Source organism: Penicillium griseofulvum (assembly GCF_001561935.1).
Source record: "Penicillium griseofulvum strain PG3 chromosome Unknown contig_79, whole genome shotgun sequence".
Classification (NCBI taxonomy): Eukaryota; Fungi; Ascomycota; class Eurotiomycetes; order Eurotiales; family Aspergillaceae; genus Penicillium; species Penicillium griseofulvum.
The window spans coordinates 656522-675412 of record NW_024467420.1 but is presented as its reverse complement, the minus strand read 5'-3'; the positions used below and the strand labels follow the sequence as shown (position 1 = coordinate 675412).

At 47.4% G+C, this 18891-nt stretch overlaps 8 protein-coding genes across 8 annotated transcripts; 2 read left to right on the top strand and 6 right to left on the bottom strand.

Moving 5' to 3' along the window:
• Nucleotides 1-173: 173 nt before the first annotated feature.
• PGRI_002220 (transcription factor TFIIE subunit TFA2) lies at nucleotides 174-1055 on the top strand (the record flags this gene model as incomplete). Its single annotated transcript, XM_040787935.1, has 1 exon — nucleotides 174-1055. The coding sequence occupies one exon, from the start codon at nucleotides 174-176 to the stop codon at nucleotides 1053-1055; it is 882 nt and encodes a 293-aa protein (XP_040651707.1).
• A 508-nt stretch (nucleotides 1056-1563) lies between these two features.
• Nucleotides 1564-2511, bottom strand: PGRI_002210 (3,4-dihydroxy-2-butanone-4-phosphate synthase RIB3; the record flags this gene model as incomplete). The annotated part of the gene is made up of 3 exons (XM_040787934.1): nucleotides 1564-2083; nucleotides 2227-2344; nucleotides 2448-2511. The coding sequence occupies 3 exons, from the start codon at nucleotides 2509-2511 to the stop codon at nucleotides 1564-1566; spliced, it is 702 nt and encodes a 233-aa protein (XP_040651706.1).
• Nucleotides 2512-2897: 386 nt separating this feature from the next.
• On the bottom strand, nucleotides 2898-4949 carry PGRI_002200 (uncharacterized protein; the record flags this gene model as incomplete). The annotated part of the gene is made up of 2 exons (XM_040787933.1): nucleotides 2898-4849; nucleotides 4907-4949. The coding sequence occupies 2 exons, from the start codon at nucleotides 4947-4949 to the stop codon at nucleotides 2898-2900; spliced, it is 1995 nt and encodes a 664-aa protein (XP_040651705.1).
• A 614-nt stretch (nucleotides 4950-5563) lies between these two features.
• Nucleotides 5564-7219, bottom strand: PGRI_002190 (uncharacterized protein; the record flags this gene model as incomplete). The annotated part of the gene is made up of 2 exons (XM_040787932.1): nucleotides 5564-7076; nucleotides 7134-7219. 2 exons carry the CDS (start codon nucleotides 7217-7219, stop codon nucleotides 5564-5566), a joined length of 1599 nt encoding a protein of 532 aa, XP_040651704.1.
• A 775-nt stretch (nucleotides 7220-7994) lies between these two features.
• Nucleotides 7995-8668, top strand: PGRI_002180 (putative ubiquitin conjugating enzyme (UbcK); the record flags this gene model as incomplete). The annotated part of the gene is made up of 3 exons (XM_040787931.1): nucleotides 7995-8101; nucleotides 8183-8515; nucleotides 8566-8668. The coding sequence occupies 3 exons, from the start codon at nucleotides 7995-7997 to the stop codon at nucleotides 8666-8668; spliced, it is 543 nt and encodes a 180-aa protein (XP_040651703.1).
• Nucleotides 8669-9340: 672 nt separating this feature from the next.
• On the bottom strand, nucleotides 9341-11335 carry PGRI_002170 (NupC/NupG family nucleoside CNT transporter; the record flags this gene model as incomplete). Its single annotated transcript, XM_040787930.1, has 3 exons — nucleotides 9341-9628; nucleotides 9680-10946; nucleotides 11022-11335. The coding sequence occupies 3 exons, from the start codon at nucleotides 11333-11335 to the stop codon at nucleotides 9341-9343; spliced, it is 1869 nt and encodes a 622-aa protein (XP_040651702.1).
• Nucleotides 11336-13456: 2121 nt separating this feature from the next.
• On the bottom strand, nucleotides 13457-15188 carry PGRI_002160 (uncharacterized protein; the record flags this gene model as incomplete). The annotated part of the gene is made up of 2 exons (XM_040787929.1): nucleotides 13457-14250; nucleotides 15074-15188. The coding sequence occupies 2 exons, from the start codon at nucleotides 15186-15188 to the stop codon at nucleotides 13457-13459; spliced, it is 909 nt and encodes a 302-aa protein (XP_040651701.1).
• A 937-nt stretch (nucleotides 15189-16125) lies between these two features.
• On the bottom strand, nucleotides 16126-18060 carry PGRI_002150 (Major facilitator superfamily domain, general substrate transporter; the record flags this gene model as incomplete). Its single annotated transcript, XM_040787928.1, has 4 exons — nucleotides 16126-17051; nucleotides 17114-17459; nucleotides 17509-17779; nucleotides 17837-18060. 4 exons carry the CDS (start codon nucleotides 18058-18060, stop codon nucleotides 16126-16128), a joined length of 1767 nt encoding a protein of 588 aa, XP_040651700.1.
• Nucleotides 18061-18891: the final 831 nt, after the last annotated feature.

Here is an 18891-nt window from a genome sequence, read left to right as displayed (position 1 = left end):
ACAACTTCTTTCAGGCGTGTTGTCTTATTTACTTTCAGGTGATATTCACGGTATTTATGCCAAGCGCCTTTTGAATACTCCATCTCCATCTGGCTTAAACCGCGTGGCCACCATCTCACCTGCGTCCCATTCTTCCGTTGAATATCAGTGATCTTCGACCCTGCGTCGCAACCATGTCGTACCTTCAGAATCAGCTCAAAAGCTTCAACGCTAGCGTTGTAGAGTCGGCAAACCGCATGCCCACGCAGCGACGTGTGGTCAGTAACCAGCCGGTCTCTGCCAGCAGTTCCCAAGTCCCATCGTCCGCACCCACCCCGTCATCCACTACCGAGATCAAAAAGAAGCGCCATGACCCGGATATTGTGTACTCTCAGCCGGCCAACACAGGCACAGGCAAAGATATCATGACGCAAGTCCTATTTGCGATCGAGCACATGAAGAATAAGAACGTGCCACTCAAGTTCTCGGATATCATCTCATATCTCTCACTCCAGCATCGCGCACATGATCAAGGCTATGTGCAGGCTCTTCGGAGAATTCTGCAGATACACGAGAAAGTTGAGTTTGATCCGACTGGCGCGAACGGCGAGGGCACATTCAGGTTCCGCCCACCTCACAACATTCGCAACTCAGAGCAACTCTTGAAATACCTCCAAGCCCAAAAGACTGCGGCGGGTATGAGCGTGCGTGAACTAAGGGAGGGCTGGCCCACCGTCGAGGAGGAAATCAACCAGATGGAGAAGGAGGGAAAGCTGCTTGTGACTCGAAACAAGAAGGATGACCATCCGAAAATGGTGTGGCCTAACGACCCGTCCCTAATTGAAACCTTTGACGACGAGTTCAAGCAGATTTGGGAGAAGATCAAAGTTCCCGATGCGAATATTGTGAAGGAAGAACTGGACAAGTTCGGTATCACACCCACCAACAAGAACAAGGTGGTCGGTCCCCGGATTATTGCGCCGTCGAAGAAGTCCAAGAAGCCACGCCGTAGTGGTAAGACTACCAACACTCATATGACGGGCATTCTCAGGGACTACTCGCATCTTAAACGGTAAGAGGGTTGTTTTGGGACGCCACGAGGCTCTCACTACTCGTTCTCACGCCAGAATTTGCTTTGTTATGCTCATTGCTTTGCATTGCTTTAGCGTTTTCGGAAAAAAAAGCATGCGGACTCATTGTGGCCGCATGGAAGCTCATGCATAACTATCACATTTGCTTCGACAACATTGACATTTGTACATTACACGCAGAAAATGATAGATACCCAAATAAACAAGTCGATTGATTCTTTACAATCCTACTACTTATAAGCGGCCTTGCGATGCCATTTTAGATATTTTCTTCCCCTTCTCGGCTTTATAAGTAGGCGTTTTGATATACCAGGTTCTTCCGGCCAGTCCGCCATCTCTCCACTCATACTCCCACCTAAGACATGATCTATCCATATGTATAAATTCATCTAAAAAAGGTATCCAAGAGAAGGCGTAGTGATGTACAAGGTACCCAAAAGCACACGACCCGAAAAAAAATCAGAAATAACAACCTCAAGAAACCCAACACCGATCAATGCTTCCCATTCACAGCACCAGTACCCTCAATCCGATCCAAATAGATCACCAAATCCTCAATAGTACACACCTTAATACCCCACTTCTTTCCAAATCGCAAACATCCATCCCGACGCATCATACCATTATTCCCCCCAATCTCCGCAACGCCCTCAACAACCTCGCCCTCCTCAACAAGCTCGGCAATAACACCAGCCGGCGCCTTACCAGCAAGTTTACAGAAATCCACTGCAGCTTCGGTGTGGCCCGTTCGCTCGCGCACGCCACCAGGACGCGCCTGCAGAGGGATGATATGGCCTGGCCGGCGGAAGGAGTCGATTTGGGCTGTGGGCGAGGCGAGAGTGCGGCACGTCAGTGCGCGATCCTCGGCAGATATACCTGTTGTCACGGAGTCGTCGCTGGAGTCGATTGTGACTGTATACGCTGTGCACTTTGGGTCGGCGTTCTCGGTTACCATTTGTGGGAGTGCGAGGCGGGTGGCGAGATCCGGGGTGATCGGGGCGCATATTAAACCGCTTTTTTGAGATTGTTAGCAAGTGCTTGCTGAAGTTCGTGCATTTGCCCTTGTAGGTGTGCTAATGCGGGGGTGAGGACGGGATTTGGTTCGAGGAGTCTGTAGTGCCTCCTCCTCGTCGTCTCGGTTGGGTGGCGGTCTCACCTCGTGTAGCGCACCAGGAAGGCCATCTGGGCGGCTGTGACGGACTCGGCGGCGATGATTAGGTCGCCTTCATTCTCGCGGTCTTGCGAATCGAGGACAATGATGAATTCGCCATTCTCTGTTGTAGGTCTTCGTTAGTCCGTTGGTCGGCTCGGAAGGTCCCGCGAGCAGTTGAATGCTCGTGGTAGTGAAGTAGATTCCCTGGGTGGAAGATCACTCACTAAATGCTGCAATTGAATCCTCAATTGAGTCGAATTGGTGTGCGATTTCTGTGGGTGAAGGCATTTTGGATTCTTTTTTTGCCCCTCACTGCGGAATTTCGAAGACGAGTAGTTTGAATTGCACCGGTGTGCAGGAGATGTGAGTGTCAGGATAATAAACAATCAATCAGCAATTAATCAAGAGAAAGAATATTCGAATTTGTCTTAGAACCGAGAAAGAAGGAGACTGAGTCACTGGCTGACAAGAACATTAGAAATCCCCGTGATATCGGCGCGGGGGAGCCGAATTGCGGATCGATTGCTAAGCCTCGGGAGCCCAGACGGCCAATATTCTGCTCCGAGGTCTAGGAATTTCGATTCCGAGTTTCTAAATGGTCTATAAATTATTACTTATCTATAGGTATACTCATGTTTCTGATACTTATCTAGATGCAATAAATATGAACTATATCAGCCAAGCCCTTGACTCCCCATCCAGCGAACCTCATCCGCCTGCCTCTCAAGCGCGCGGCGCATGTAATCCCCATATCGCTCTCTCTCCCAATCATCACGTCGTCTATGCCGCATCTCTTCGCGTGTAGCTTCATCGACCTCCGCGTGCATGAACACATCATCGTCAACTTCTCCATCATCGACCTCCATGTTATAATCCGCAGGAATGGAAAACTTGAGCCGGCCAATGCGCTCTCCCGTCCAGATAAGGAGCTCATCTCCAGTAAGATTTCCACCAGTAGGAAGAATCTTACGGGCTACCTCGTTATTTCCCGGTGATTGGGAAGGCCAGAGCCCACGCGGCTGCTGGTCTTCTTCTGTTTTCGGGGTTGGCTGTCGGCCGCGGTGACCGAATGGGATCTGAGGCTGGGAGGTATTGATATTCCACCGTCGGACTTCTGAACGACCGTTTCGCTCGGTCCACTTAATATTCCCCTCGGCGTCGGAAAAGACAATGCGATTGCCATGCGATTCCACGGAAAGTAATTTGGAACTGGCGGCGCTTTGGCGGTTCTTGTATTCCGGGGTGAGGGTGGACGTCACGTTCGAGGGGCTGTGGTCTTCTTCCGTGGCTGATTTGAGGTTATAGAGTTCCAGCGAGCCTCGTCCGTTATAGTCTCCACATGCAACGACAGAATGTGACTCAGGGTAGGTGGAATCTGAGAAGATGGGGAATCGAGGCGCTGGTACCGACGCAAGCCCACACAGTCGGCCGCCGGAATGGACTGTCGTCTGTAGCCGAGGGAAGTAGCGGCGGTCATAGCATAGGATGCTGGGGAAACGGCCTGCAAGGAGAATTGTATTCACATGAGGTGCTGGCGGATGCAGGATGGACAGAGGGCCGGGTTGGAAGAGCGGGGCGTAATTGGCTCCTTTTTCTGAGGGATCAGGACTGCGTATACGAGTAGGTGGCTGTCCATTAGATCGGAGTTGGAACAAGGGCGAGTCAGAGTGCGCAAAGACGCCCAGTTCTGAGGCATATGGTTTGGCTACCTGCTCGCACCGCAAACTGATTGCCTCTTCTTCCTCGACGGCCGACAGCCTGGAATCATAGATCTGCAGACTGAGCGTAGTGGCTAATGTCAATGGCACCGAGTAATCCGTCTCCTGGGAAAGGGCGAAGATCGACCAGGGATAACGCTGCTGCGAAATTACTCTCAATGTCTCCAGGTCAACTTCATTAAGAACATTCCCAACTGCCAGGTACGCTCTTTGTCGCAGAGAATCCACGCTCACCCCCTCGCCCAGATTGATAAACTCCAATGAAGACTTGGAGGGAGAATGGTCCCGACGACCAGACAGGTTGGTCATGAGAATCCCGGGTTCACTAACCCCAAGGATTTTGCCTTTACTTAACTGGGAGTCAGCTGAGTGGGAGTGATTCAGATCCCAGATGCAGACGCTGCCATCTTCAAGGGGGGCAATGATCTTGTTCTGCCTGGCTGAGCTCCAGTCTTTGAGCAGCCCCATTCCTTTGACCTCATGAGACTGCCCTCGTTTTCCTTCACCCCGGACCGACGGCTCTTCGACCCACGATAAAGATATGGGGCCGTGGCGAGCAATATATTCCGAATACCAGTCCACATGCTCCCCCTCAGCTGACGAGTCCCATTCCGCCGCTGCCCTCGCTCTCTCACTCGCAGAAACCCCCTGGGTATAGTCAGAGTCTGCGTTTGCAGGCGGGGCAGAAGGCTGAATGATATCGCGCAGCGATTCATGCCCTAGGGTCGTTAGTGAAACAGTCGCGTCGGCAATCAGACTCTCCGAAGGCCTGGCAGCGGAACGGGCAGCCTGCCGAGCAGCCCATGACTGGTCATAACAGTGCAATTTCCATTGATTATTATCACGGGCGAGTTCAAAAAACTTTTTTGAGACGCATTGAAGTTGGACCTTTTCTCGTGGAGCGAGGTCTAGTTATCGCACTATCAGTTCTCGGTCGAGAGCGGGGAATCTTGGACGGAGCTTACAGTCGATGATTTTGGATAGAATCTCTACCGGCAACTTATCCATGGAGACGGATCAACCGCATTGAGGGCAGTTTAAGGAGAGGAAGCCAGCCACGCGGCCTCTGTCTTATTGCATAAAATTCTAGACTCTTTTTTTGTCGGCTGTTCCCCGCGATCTGCGCTCCGTCACGTGTATTTAGCATGGAAGGATCGGTCTAGCCAAATTGTCAGAATACATATAATCCGTAGAAATTGGTGAATTATTACATGAAGTGATGAGTTTATGATGAAAAAACAGGTTCGGGATACTTTTCCGGGTATCCACAGGTATAAAATTAGTCTGGGAGAACATTCTGACACGTTCTATAGCACAGCCACTAGGATATATTTGATATCACATGTTATCCATATATGGAAGTGCATCTTAGAGGAAAGACATCAACATAGTCAAGATATATATAACCATCTATTGTTGAAGCTATATGCATGTTAGAAATAGAAAGTATTTGAATGATATGAGGAGTTCTTTTCCCACAGCTAAACTCCAGTCCGGCAAATTTTCCCCCATCAGTCATGACTCGTACATTTGAAAATCAACCATGTAGGCAAACATAAGAAAACGTAAAAACAAACAAAAAAAAACAAATGGCAATCCATAGAGGCAGAGCAGAGGCCGCTCTACTCGTCCGGTCTAAAGACGGCATCTTTGCAGAGGATCGTCACTTTTTTAAAGAAACGCCGCCATTCAAGCGGATCACCTTTAATTTTGACGAATTCCACTTCAAATAACCCCTCTGAGACGCACTCAATGAGTACTTTACCTTGGAGCGGACACATCCTACCATCCTTGGCGATCACTCGAATCATAGCAGAGGTATCTCCAGCACCAACAGCTGGAACACTCGGAACTGGAACCCCCAGTCGGTGAAAGGCCTCACATATGAGAGGCACGAGAAGTTTGAGTTCCCATGCAGAATAGAAACGCGTCATTGAACGCGAAGGAATAATATCCTGGAACTTTTGTGCATTTTGGGTTCGACTCACTGGCACCGAAGGCTGCTGTGAGAACTGTGACATAGAAGGCTCATCTTCGAGATGGCCTGCTATCGCTGCATCCTGAGATGCATACTTCTTTCCGAAAGGATCGGTTGAAGAAAAGATAGCACCATTCTGTGGACTGTCCCAGTCCATCAACATGCCACCACCCAACATATCTGGCTGCGTCGAGGAGAAGCCTGCATTTGCACCACCGTCATCCATATCCATGGGGTCAAAGCTGCGACATGACCCCTTCCCTGATTGAGAAAGAGGATCTTGGCTGAAGTCGATATGAAGGGATTCAAACATCGAAGTGGCAAGATTAATTGGATCTCTCAACTTGCCATCGGCGGAGAGGTATTTGTTTGCACGGGTGTACCAAGGATGCCTTCGGACATCCTCCAGTGAGAATCGATTTTGGGGGTCCACGGTCAACATACCGCGCAATAGTGATAATGTAGCGGGTGGTAGCTTCTTCCAGAGCTCATCGGTAGTCCGCGCATTTGTCGCAACATATTCGTGGTACTCGTAGCTATCGTCTGTTGGGCTATCCCATGGCGTATTTCCAGCCAACAGGACGAAAAGCACGATGCCACAAGACCAAATGTCAACTAAATCCGGATGATACCCGGCGCCTTTGTTCTGACCTCGGGTACTGTTGCTAATTACCTCGGGTGCAATATATGGGGGACTACCACAGAAGGTAGTTGAGAGCTTCCGCGATCCCTTGTACTCGAACAGCGCCGCCAAACCGAAATCGGCAATCTTGAGATTCCCATCGCCGGTCAAAAGCATGTTCTCAGGCTTGATATCACGATGGCCAACGCCTTTGGAGTGCATAAAGCTCACGGCACTGACAAGTTGCGAGAAATAGACATGGGCAATATCCTCGCCCACACCCTCGTCGGCCTCAATCTTATCGAAAAGATCTCCGCCTTCGGCCAACTCCATTGCGATCCAACGCCACACCTCGTCCTCACCCGTTTGATAAAAGCTGATAATATTCCCATGACCCGAGACGTGTCTGTGTACCGTAACTTCTAATTGTAATTGTCTTGCACTGATCTTCCCATGTCGAGCGGCGTAATCTTTGTGAATGTACTTGACGGCGAAGACGGGATTCTCCGAATCCAACGGACAGGCTTTCTTGATACTAGATGGATGCAACCAAGTCAGAACTGTTTACTTCATACCTGGATCCTCTTCTTACCATGCATATGCACCTTGGCCGATAGTCTTGGACACGATGCGAAACGGCACATCGTTTGGAAGCGGGGCCAACTGCGAATGCTGCATTTTGAGGAAACTCACAGGGAGTTTAGTGAATGCAATTGGATTATCGCAGGGAGATACACGAAGAGACAGGAAGTGAATTAAGATTAAAAGGTCATAACAAGTGGGAAATAAGATAGGCTGAGATGTCGCGTCAAAGCAAGGGTAGCGAAACGCGGGACAAGACGCGGACCACTTTATCCTGATCGGGTAGTCTGTTGACAAAAGCACAATAGAAGCCCTCGAGAACAGAGGACAGATTGCATTTCATAGGGATCACTAGATACCATTCTATACTACATATGCAAGTATACTATACTCCATTATTATACTATGCTATTAATACCTTGAAACTACAGACCCGCAGTTCATCTGTCGACGATCGCACTAACTTTGCCAGATCGATTATTTAATTATATTTTTAAATGTATTTCTTTTTCTATTCGGTCCTATGTAAATTCAATTATTGTACTTATTCCCAAATATAAACAGAAAATACATTTTCTTTGGAGTGGCCAAAGTAAATCCATAAATTCACCTAAGCGGGGTTCTCGCGTTGCCCGGGGTGTCTAAGAGCCGAGTAAACAAAACTTCTAATTTTCTTCTTTGTTCAATTTCCTTCACACAAATCCCCTTTCTCACAATTCCTCCTTTCTAAATCTTCGTTGCCTCAAGTGCTCCGTGGACCCTTGTTACGCATCCGGCGTCATTCCAAACCCTCGTGTTACTGTTCCTAGCATTCCACAAGGACTCCACACACTTATTCCTTAAGAACCCCAATTGCCTCACCCAATCCACAATGGACTACAGCATGGAAGACACGCAGAACTCAGCGCCTGAGGCGCAGGAAGCCAACAAGCTGAACTCCTCCGGTCAAAAGAGCGACACCCAGAGCGTGACCAAACGGTTTGTGCACCTACAATCAGCTCCATCCCGTTTGCTACTCGGGATTACATATAGCTAATCCAATCCCTTTCATCCGAAAAGCCTGCAAGCCGAGCTTATGCAACTCATGCTCTCGCCCTCCCCCGGCATCTCCGCCTTCCCGGACGCAGACGGCAACCTCCTCTCGTGGACGGCAACCATCACTGGTCCGACCGAGACACCCTATGAAGGCCTCACATTGAAGCTCTCCTTCGCATTCCCCAATAACTACCCCTACTCTCCCCCAACTGTCCTCTTCAAGACTCCAATCTACCACCCCAACGTCGACTTTTCCGGCCGCATCTGCCTCGACATCCTCAAGGACAAGTGGAGCGCCGTTTACAACGTTTCGAGTGTTTTGCTGAGCTTGCAAAGCTTGCTGGGTGAGCCCAACAAGTAAGCATATGTTCACAACCTCCATATCTTCACCGCTAACATTCATCCAGTGCGAGCCCCTTGAACGCCCAAGCTGCCGAGCTTTGGGACTCGGACCAAGCGGAATTCAAGCGACACGTCCTCGCCCGCCACCAAGACCTCGACGAGGAATAGATACCTGGATTTAATATCTTTTGTTTTCATCTGCATCGGCGTCGGTTGGCCCAGTCGTCCACTGAATGGGCGCTGGGATCGTGCTGCAAATGCATAACGGGCCTGGTTTGAGCCTGGGAGTTTCTGGGTTGCTTGGTTAGGCACTTTTTCTATCTTCGTTATTATCGTTATTACTAGTACCCCTGAGTCTCCACATTCAGGTACAGGCGTGAGAAACTCTTGCCCTTGGGGCGGTTCCTTCTGGCTTCATTTCTTCTAGTCGTTGCTCCTAGGCCGGTAGATCTATTTGTTGTCGGTGTTGTTGTAGATCAATTTGATCTTGTACACTATGCTTCCAAGCTTTTTGGATAGTCCCCGCGTTTCGAATATCCTCCGCCTAAGTATAGAAGACTCGCTTGTCTAAACTTCGCCAACAGACGTTCTGCGACGGTATAGAGGTAGGTGGGTTATACATCATATCAAGAACAGAGTCCGACCATTCATGGAGCCGAGTATTCTCATACAACCCCGGTTCTCACTTCGTAGAAATGGAGAACAGAAAGATGAAATATTAAAATCGATTCTGTCTGATGATTTTGAAGTCGACGTGGGGATTGAACAACCCAATAGATAAATAATCAAGTAACCAAACGAAATCAAACCAACACCGCCCATATTAAACTCAGGTTATACCTAAGTGGCAGTTGCACTGAAGTACTGCTTCTCATCGGTAATCAACAAGCCAGCAATTGCCGCACTAGTGAAAGTACTAATGGCTCCAGTGATCATAGCGCTGACTGCAACACGGGACACATCGCGAGCTCGACCAGGCGCAAGCTGCGACAGGACACCGATCTGGTTACCGAGGGAGCCAATATTGGCGAATCCGCAGAGCGCGTATGTAACGATAAGGCGAGAGCGGTCGGAGAGATCTGCATAATCCTCATTATGTTGAAGGCGATCGTAGGCGACGAATTCGTTCTGTGGCTGGTTAGAAGAGAAAATGATTATGTATGAAGACGGAGAACTTACGGTGACGAGCTTGGTACCAATCAGCTTGCCGACCTTGAGCAGGTCCTTATCGCGGGAAACGCCGAGTAGGAAGGCAATAGGGTAACAGATGTATCCGACAATCAACTCGAGGGTCAATGTGGGCTCGTTGATGTTCAGGTATCGGCCCCACCAGGTGAGGAGGCCGTTGACTAGACCGATGAGAGCGATGATGCAGAGGAGAGTTGATGTAATCATGGCGGCGATTTTAAGACCGAGCCAGGTTCCGTTGGTGAATGCATGAAGGGAATTGGCGGCGCGGTGCTCTTCATCATCGGGGATGATGACACGGCCTGCAGTGAGAGTCTCTTCCTCTTCGGGCCAGCGCATCTTCGAGACCGCAAGGGAGGCAGGAATACTCATGACACAGGCACTGACCATTGCCTGTGCGTTAACACCAATACTAATATAGGCGATCAGGACACTTCCTGCGATGGTGGCGAAACCGGAGCACATGATCTGGTGCAGCTCGGCCATGGTAAGGTGGGCGATGAAGGGACGGATCAGCATGGCTGATTCACCCTGGCCAATGAAGGGAGATGCGGCAGCGACAACGGCTTCGGCACCAGAAACGCGCATGCTCCAGAAGAAGAAGACGGCAAACTTGCCGATGAACCACTGGATGACTCCCCAGTGGAACAGCAGCTGGACGAACGAGACGAAAAAGACGATGGCAGCGCAAACGGTAATGAGGAAGAATTGCGATGGAGCAAACCCATCGTTAAATTTGTAGAAATCCTTGCTGGTCAAGAAGATGACTCCGTCAACGGCAAAATCAAGCAGATGACGGGCTAGCTCTGAGATGAAGTTGAAGATGTCGTAGCCTGCCTTAGTGCGGAGAACGAACAGCGCAATAATGAATTGTGCTAGCATGCCAACAATGACAGTGTGCCAAAGGATCTTCTTGCGGTTTCGAGATGTGGCCCATAATCCGAAGATGCATACTATCATTCCGAACAGACTGACTGCACGGTTTTCGCGTGTGTTATCTAGTGATTCTTCAGACGCAAATGCACCAATAAGAATCACACCGATGCATAGCGCGGCGGCGCTAAGCGTTCTTAGCTTCTCGGGGATCAGGCGCACGAAAGGGTGAGCAGTATGCTCCCATACCCAGTGCATGGGCTTTGATATTATAGTGATGGGGACGTAGAAGAAGAGGATCCGCAGCGTGATAGCCAGATAGAGCAGGAATGGGATGAGCCATCCAATATCATGTCGGTGTAGTATCAGGCCGGCGATCCACCAACTAGAAGAGTATGTGTAAGCCTTGAGTTCCAGTGTATGGATATAATACTACAATTGCAGTACAACCTTCACTTACCCAGTAAACAGAAGCCAGACCACCGCATGAACCATATGTCTCCATTGCTTTCCCACGCGGCGATACCAAGTGCGCTGAGCTGGCAGGTTCTCCCCAGTTTCTTCGTCGGAGTTCTTGCTGCGCTGTTCCAAAGGTGTTGGTTCAGGCCCTTTCTCGAATGGCGCATCTTTGGTGTAGACCACTTCATCCTGGCGTCCCTGTTCGGCGAAAGCAGTATGGTGTTGATGAGCATGATGATGTTGATTCTCTGGATCCAACGCAGGATCTACATGGTGCACAACCTCTGATCCCGTAGGATCTTGTGTCTTATCCATATTCCACTGTAGTAGGGAAGGTACGAAGGTACAAAAAATTTACAATTTGGAGTGAAACTCAAAATTTACCGCGAAACACAGACCGCCTGAGACCCGTTCATCCACGAGGGAATTGGGACTTTTATAATAACCAGAGAATTGGCAATGAATTAATTAGGAATCTCCTTCGTATTTAATTTTTCGCATTCCTCGAATCCCGTTAGGTTTTATTTTATTTATTTAATTGCATATTACATTTTCCGGGGGAGAGATAAAGAACCACAGGTTTTCAAGGCACTAGCCATCGGAGGCCTTCCCTTCTCGTCCTGTTTGGCTGCAAGGAATGCCAATGGACGGCTTGACCGACGGAGAACAACGGAGGTCCCGTCTCGCCTAGAGCCAGCTAGAGCCAGCTGCAGCCACATGTAACCATATCGGCAAAATTTGATAAGACAGTAACATTAACTTGCCACAGCAATCCATGTTGTCTTCATTGATTGGTGTAGAAGCTAACTTTTTTCAATGGGAAGTCTCTCCGCACCGGGTAGGTGTGGAGCAATATGGGTCGTGTGCTTAAAATCCCCCGAGGTATTTCCAGCTGACTAGGATTATGTGTTCTTCCCCAGGGAGTAAGCGCTTGGGAGGCTGAACATACAAAAAACTTACAGAACATCCATGGATGTGTGTGAACTGCATTGATCTAGACTCCTATATCTGAAGTTGCCTTGCAGTGTATCCAGGTGAGTTAGGTAGCGTTAAAAAAGCGGAGCCCGGTGCCAAGAGTCGATAAGCAGTGAAGGTCCGAGATACACACACCTTTGGCCCTCAGAGATAATTTTCCACTTCCGAAAGATAGGCGCATCAGAAGACACGACTTGGCAATCTCGGCTACGGAAAAACTTGTGATCTAGAATAGATTCCAAGATCCCCTAAGGTTTTCATATATTAAATGTCATTTCTATTATCATCTCGTCGGTTGTGACCACTCTTGGAATTGACAGAGGGGATACAGGTAGTTTATGTAATCACATGACCCGCTCGTGGACCCACAAAAAGTACCATGGACCAAATAGGGCATAGCCATGGGTGTCCACTAGGTAAATTATCTGCACATACTCCGTACATCAGGTGCATTGGGTATACCTGGCATGTATGTACGCACATAGGTACCTATGAAGGTCTAGTCTAATCCCCGCAGTTGAGCCTCAGGCACTACGTCAATATATCCACCTCCAGGTTTGCCAGAGATTGATACTGATAACTGAAGGCAGTGGCTGAGCAACTGACACTGCCTACAGAGCAACCAATGAAGATTGCCATCCATAGTGAGTGTAAAGTGGCCACGCACATACGATGAAATAACACTTGGCAATATAAGCAAAGATCGGAATGTGCCGATGATTTCTGAGGCGCTCCCTGATTGGCCTTGACTATATCTCCCAACATACCTCACTGATTGGTCTTGCAAATATCTCCTAGCATATGTCAGACAAGAATATAGCTCTAGGGGTCATACACAGATACCCTGTTCTTATCATGATATAGAGGTAAACGCCGCATTACTTTCAACGGAAAAAGCAGTCTGTGTGTTACAACCTGCCCCTGGACTGGCGAGTTACACACTAGACCAAAAAGACCACTATATCTGAGCATTATGCTCAGATATTCCAGGCTCCGATATATATAGTGCAGGACATGACACTGTGGTTGAATTTAACCCTTGCAAATGTCTAACCAAGAAAGGAAACTAGATCTCTGGAGCAGAGAAAACAGAGGTTTGATAATCATTCTCAACAAACGCCCGTACAGATAGGATTCGAGAAATAATTTAGCTTTCTACGAACCCCTATAACTAGGATTAGTGGAAGAAAAACTGATGGAATCACTTGTTGAATAGATACTCAATCAAATAGAATGAATTGATTATGGGATTGACCTTGTAAAACTATGGCTGAGGACTGTAGCTCAGACTCCTGCATGATAAAAACGCATTTATTGAAAAGAATTTAGGCGTCATGGAAAATAGAACAAATATGAAATTGAAGCCCCAGAAGAACAGCATGCACTGCGTGACAACAAATTGGGCTGTGACCAAATGAGAACCCAAAATACTCCACGGAACCATCAGGGGTTGGAAACCATCTAGTTCTCTCTCATGATCTTGATAAAGTCAGAGTAGATCTGGTCCAAGTCAGGTTCTTCGTCATCTATGTCGAGGTCGATGAAATATTTAGTATAACACAGATCATTGCAGATGGTTGCCCACTGAAAGTGGCAGAACTCTTGCATGGGTGTCATTTTGCCAACAACCTCAGTGTAATCCCCAAGGAGCTTTTTGAAGCGCGCCACAAAGGTGTGAGGATCTCCTTTTTTGTATTGGAGGTTGAGAAGCTTGTAGAACCGTGAGTAGCTACCATAGTGCGTTTCGTCCCAGTACTCCTCTGCCAGTTTAGTGTAGGCATCATGCACATTTGAATGTCCGCTGACCAAAGCGTAAGCCTCAGGCCCGAGTGTAGATACAAATTGTTGCAAAGCCCGTTTGTTGGCTCTTTCCCACTTCTCTTCGCCATCTGCGTAGCGCTTCTGCAGCTCCAAATTTGAGGCGACAATTTCGGCGCAGCGAGCTTCGATGACCTCTTCTGTAATGCGACATTCCATTTCCTTGTTGCCTTCGGCTTCTTTGAGAAGTAGAGCCTTAACGCTGGCATGAGATGCATCTTCATACGTAGGAGGTGAAGGCATCCACATCTCATCATTGATCAACTGCACATAGACCTTATTGTTGAAGCCCAGCATCCTGAGCATCTGCTTCTCCCATGCCCTCCAGTTGGATGATCCTTGCAGCTTGGGAACCGATTTACCCAAGTCTATCTCGTGCTCGCTGACTTTGAAGTCGAAAATCGAAATCTTTTTGATAGATGGTGGCATGATGGCGGCTAGAGCAGGCACAGTTGAATGTCCGGGTTATGTGATTGTAGGTAGCGGAGGAAGGATCAAATTTCGCTCTGCGCAGAGACCGACGATGAAGAGATCAAGCTCGGGGTGAAAATACCTGGAGAATGAAGGCTCCGCTAAGTATAAAAGTTGTTAGGATAGTTTAAACATGTACACGGATGGGTTTGACTGACGAGGTGGCGGTCCCCGAGTATCGAGGATCTCACTCCGTGGCTCTTCGCCGCAAAATAAGTTTCCAAGGCAGTAGTATGTGTTGAATAGGAGCAGGTTGCAAGAGAGGTGCTGAGAATGTGGGGAGAGGTGCTAGAAAAGGAAGACCAGGACAAAGCCGTCTGGGTGGATGTTAAAGGGAGAAAGAAGAAAGCAAACGTAGAAGATATCTGAAGTAGGGAAGCAAACACACTTCATTGAGGTCTAATTACTTTGCCCAACATGTCTAATCAAGTACAGGAGGTTGAATTTATCTGGAGCTCTGAATATGTTCATTTCTTTGAATAGTGCATGTTTCCTGTTGGACTTCCACCCCCGAGAGCCGTACACGCTAAAATATATAACTTTCGAGGCCACTGTATGTGTTTTCTAATCAGTGCCATTATATATTATTTGATGAACACTTAGACGTACCATATCAAATAGACAAAGATTCTCAATTGCAGTACTTGACGAACTTGTTGACTCCACCAGCGAAACACGCACCATTGCAGCACTCGCTAGGCAATCTGCAAAGAGTGCGAGCTTATAATAGTTAGCCTTGACATTCTAAAGAGATATAACAGATGTATCATGGTCATGACAAGAACATACGTCCTTTACAGCGCTTTTCAAGAGGGTTGGTCAAAGCAGCTTCGGGGTTGGGCACAGCGGCAGCATTGGCAAAGGCAGCAAGAGCCGCAATGAGGACAACGTTGAAGAACTTCATGGTGATTTTGGTTGCTACTTTTGATGTTTCAAGCGGGTTGAAGAAGGAGAGATGCTAATTGAGATGCTATGAGAGGGAATGAGGCTCTATTTATGTATTTTTTTATCAGATAATCTGATAACTTTTTGGCCCCCAAGCAGCAGGCCATTGAAACTTAGGTACATCCGAGACCGGATCGTGCAGTTGTCTCAATGGGGCTGTTCGAGTTATCTGATCTTACGCCAAGCTTATGGCCCTCGTTATTGCCTCGTTCCATTGCGGGGCCACCAATGGCACGAAACTAGTGGAACGTTCAATTTACGCAGATTCGTTCAATTGGTTCCAAGGCCTAGGTATACAATCAAGCTAAGCATACTACTCGGTAGAAAACGGCGGTTACTGGCGGAGCATGATTACAGGCAAAGATTTTATCCATACAAAATGTACTCCGTATGTCCCCTTAATCTTCTCTCAGACTTCTGGGAGCCGATATGCATAGATACTTGATATGTATCTCATTTCTCTGCATGTTATCGTCTCTTTCTAATTTATACATCTCTCGCTAACGGAGGCTGCATAATTGATCTTTGGCAGTACAAACATATGGTTACATATCCTAACCTTATAGGGCTCATATAGCTTCAAATAGGATTAGCCTCGAACCTTCCCTAGCCTGTTCCAATGTTTCCACCTGTCATACCAATTTGTACAATCCCGATAATAGTTTTCGTTGGTAAATATATAGTAAGTTGGAAAGGTTTAGTAAGTTAATCTAAAAAGTCCCATGGGTTTATTGTTCGAGGTGTCACCCAAAATTACTATGTATAAAACTAACAAGGTATCTAAAGGGAATATCTGAGAAGATAACTGAAAAAACTAATGAACAAAACACAACAAACCTGCCAGGTGGTGGGTGACGGACGCAGCGATGAGGCTTCATGAGATCCACACTGATCCCTTAGAACACCATACCCTTAACCTGAGCAACCTTCTTTAGGTTGATGTTCTTGATCATAATTGTCCAGGCGAATGCTAGAACCATAACACCCAACCCAGCAGAAAGCATCCTAACTTGTGTGTAACCATACGCTTCCTGGATACCCGCTCTCATCTGAGTACCAGGAGCGTAGCTCAACTGTGTTTCAACATCTTCATAAATCATCTCTAGGTTTGTCAAGTCTGGTAGATACCTCATAAGAGCCTTCTTGTATGTGTTGTTCCAGATTGCCATAGAGATGGTAAGACCAGCGGAATCACCGATAGTACCGACCACATTGAGCAAGGCAAGGGCCGTAGCGACATGTTGGTGATCAACGGCAGCGAGAATGGCTAATTGCTGGACGATAATAAAGATCGATCCGGCAATAGAAATGAAGATTTGACACATGACCTGGTAACCAATATTCTGACCGGGACGACGGAAGTAGATCATCAGACCTTGGGCAAAGATGTATAGAGGAACGGAAATGTAAAGGAGCCACTTGAAGCGACCGGTTTTTCGGATCGCCCATCCAACAAAGAACAAAAGTATACCAGAGACCATGTCGAATGTATTAACGATGTACCCAGCTTCGGCGATAGTGAGGTCATTAACCACTTGAAGGAAGTTCGAGAAGTAGTTGTTCCAGCAATAGTTTGAAAGCTGGTATGTGGCATCCAAGAGACATGCACCAACGACGGTTCGGTTGGTGAGGAAGGAGTAGGGGAGCAAAGGCGTGGGAGCGATATACCTCTCGTAGAAGCCAAAGAAGAAGAGCATCGAGAATCCAACCACAATCATGGCAATGATATAACCTGTGCCCCAGCCATTGGGAGCCTCGCTAGCGATGTCATATGGAAGCTCAAATAGGACAAGTCCCGCAGTAAAGATGAAGACTCCAATTACTAAATGAGATTTTAGTATTAGTTCTCTGTAGAAGAATCAATTGACGGCTGTGTATACTCACAATCAAATTCGAGAATCCAAAACCAAACGCTTTGAAGGAATGATCGTCCACTGTTCTCTCTGATAACCACAGCATTTTCCTTTTTGGCCTTTGTCAGATTGAACTTCAGGACGAAGAACAATGGAGCAGCCACTATAGGGAAGATGATCGCGAAAGTACCATAGGCCCATCTCCAGCCAGTATTGGCGTAGAATAGATCCGCCACCTTTGGTCCAGCGAAGGCCGTAATGATATACGGAGAAGAGGTGAAAGCGTATGCAAGAGCTCGGTTTTTCAACTGTGAGAGATCGGCGGTCATGACGTCCACAGCGAATTGCATGCCTCCGAAGCCGATGTAGTAAAACACCTGAATTACTTATTAATAGCCGTGTCATATTTCGTAGATATTCACTTACATTTGCAGCGCAATATAGAGGGAAACTATTGCAGGAGGCCATAAGAATGAGGCCTACAGTGGCTAAAATCGACATTACCAAAAACCCTTCGGCTCGTCCCCAAGTGTCCATCATCTTGGCTACTGGGAGAAAGACAGAAGCAGAGAAAGCATCTGCAATAGCTGTAGGAAGGCCGGATAAGGAGTGTTGTTGAAAAGAGCTAGCGACGTAAGTGCTTAAGCTACCATCAACTGACGATATCCATGCATAAGTGAAGTAAAGGAACCACATACTATTAAAGTATAAGATTAGCGAAGGATAGCACAGAAGATGGGGTAAATTGACTTACTTGATGAAAACACAGATCAGGGATGCTTTGGACCAGGTCTGCGCCACGGCCTCAACCTCCTGGATACCATGTTGAAGCTCTTCATAGGGCACACCGGGTATTTCTGCACCATTGTTCGGAAGTGCCTCCTCGGGATGAGTTATTGGCCCATCCGACTTCTCTGGCTCGACTGTGCTTCTGTCCACATCTGAAGAACTTGCAGCCTCGTCATTGTCGACTTTCATTCGATGAAAGACCGCCCGGGCCCTTTGCATCAATGGACGAAGTGTCATGACGATGAGTATAAAACCCTAAGTCCCAAAAACTCAAACAGGTTGAAGGTTTGAAGGGTATTTTGACTCCACGAGGGGGAAATGTAAAATATAAGGCAATTGATACGGAATTCCCACATAAAATAGCGAACTGAGCACATTAGCAGTGTTTCCAATGCTCATCTGTGGGTCAAAACGACAATCCTTTCCTCCTATATAGAAACTGTTACAGCATACGTGGTATAAATATGAATATAGTCCAAACATATTCAACCTGTGGACCCTAACTCCACTAGGGCCAGGACAACCCGGTGTCAGCCAGTGACAAGATCTAATCAGATCGCCAGTGGATGAGAGATCTTTACCGCATCTAGTTACCTTCACTAAAGACCCCATCAGGTTCTTTCGCTTTGACGTCAGTCCAAGCTTTACGTAGCTGCTTGGAAACGTATTATGGGACCTTGGCTCTAGCAACCGGAAACCGCGCAAAAATTATGAAAAGTTATCAGATTTGCCAAGCTTTCGAACTTTACTACTTTATATTGACACCTGACGTTATAAGGCTGATTTCTTCCTAATAAAAGCAACCAAACCCATTTGATACATATTTTATACCGGCATTATACACCCTAGAAACCATAGGCCAAATTGGGGAGACAATCTGGCTATTTACATCATACGATGTAGACATCCATGGGAATAATTACATATCACAGGTCTTGGACTCTCTCAGTAAGTATCAGATAATACACATCGATTAAAAATTTTTTGCACCTTGTTAGGACATGTGCACTCTCTTATCAC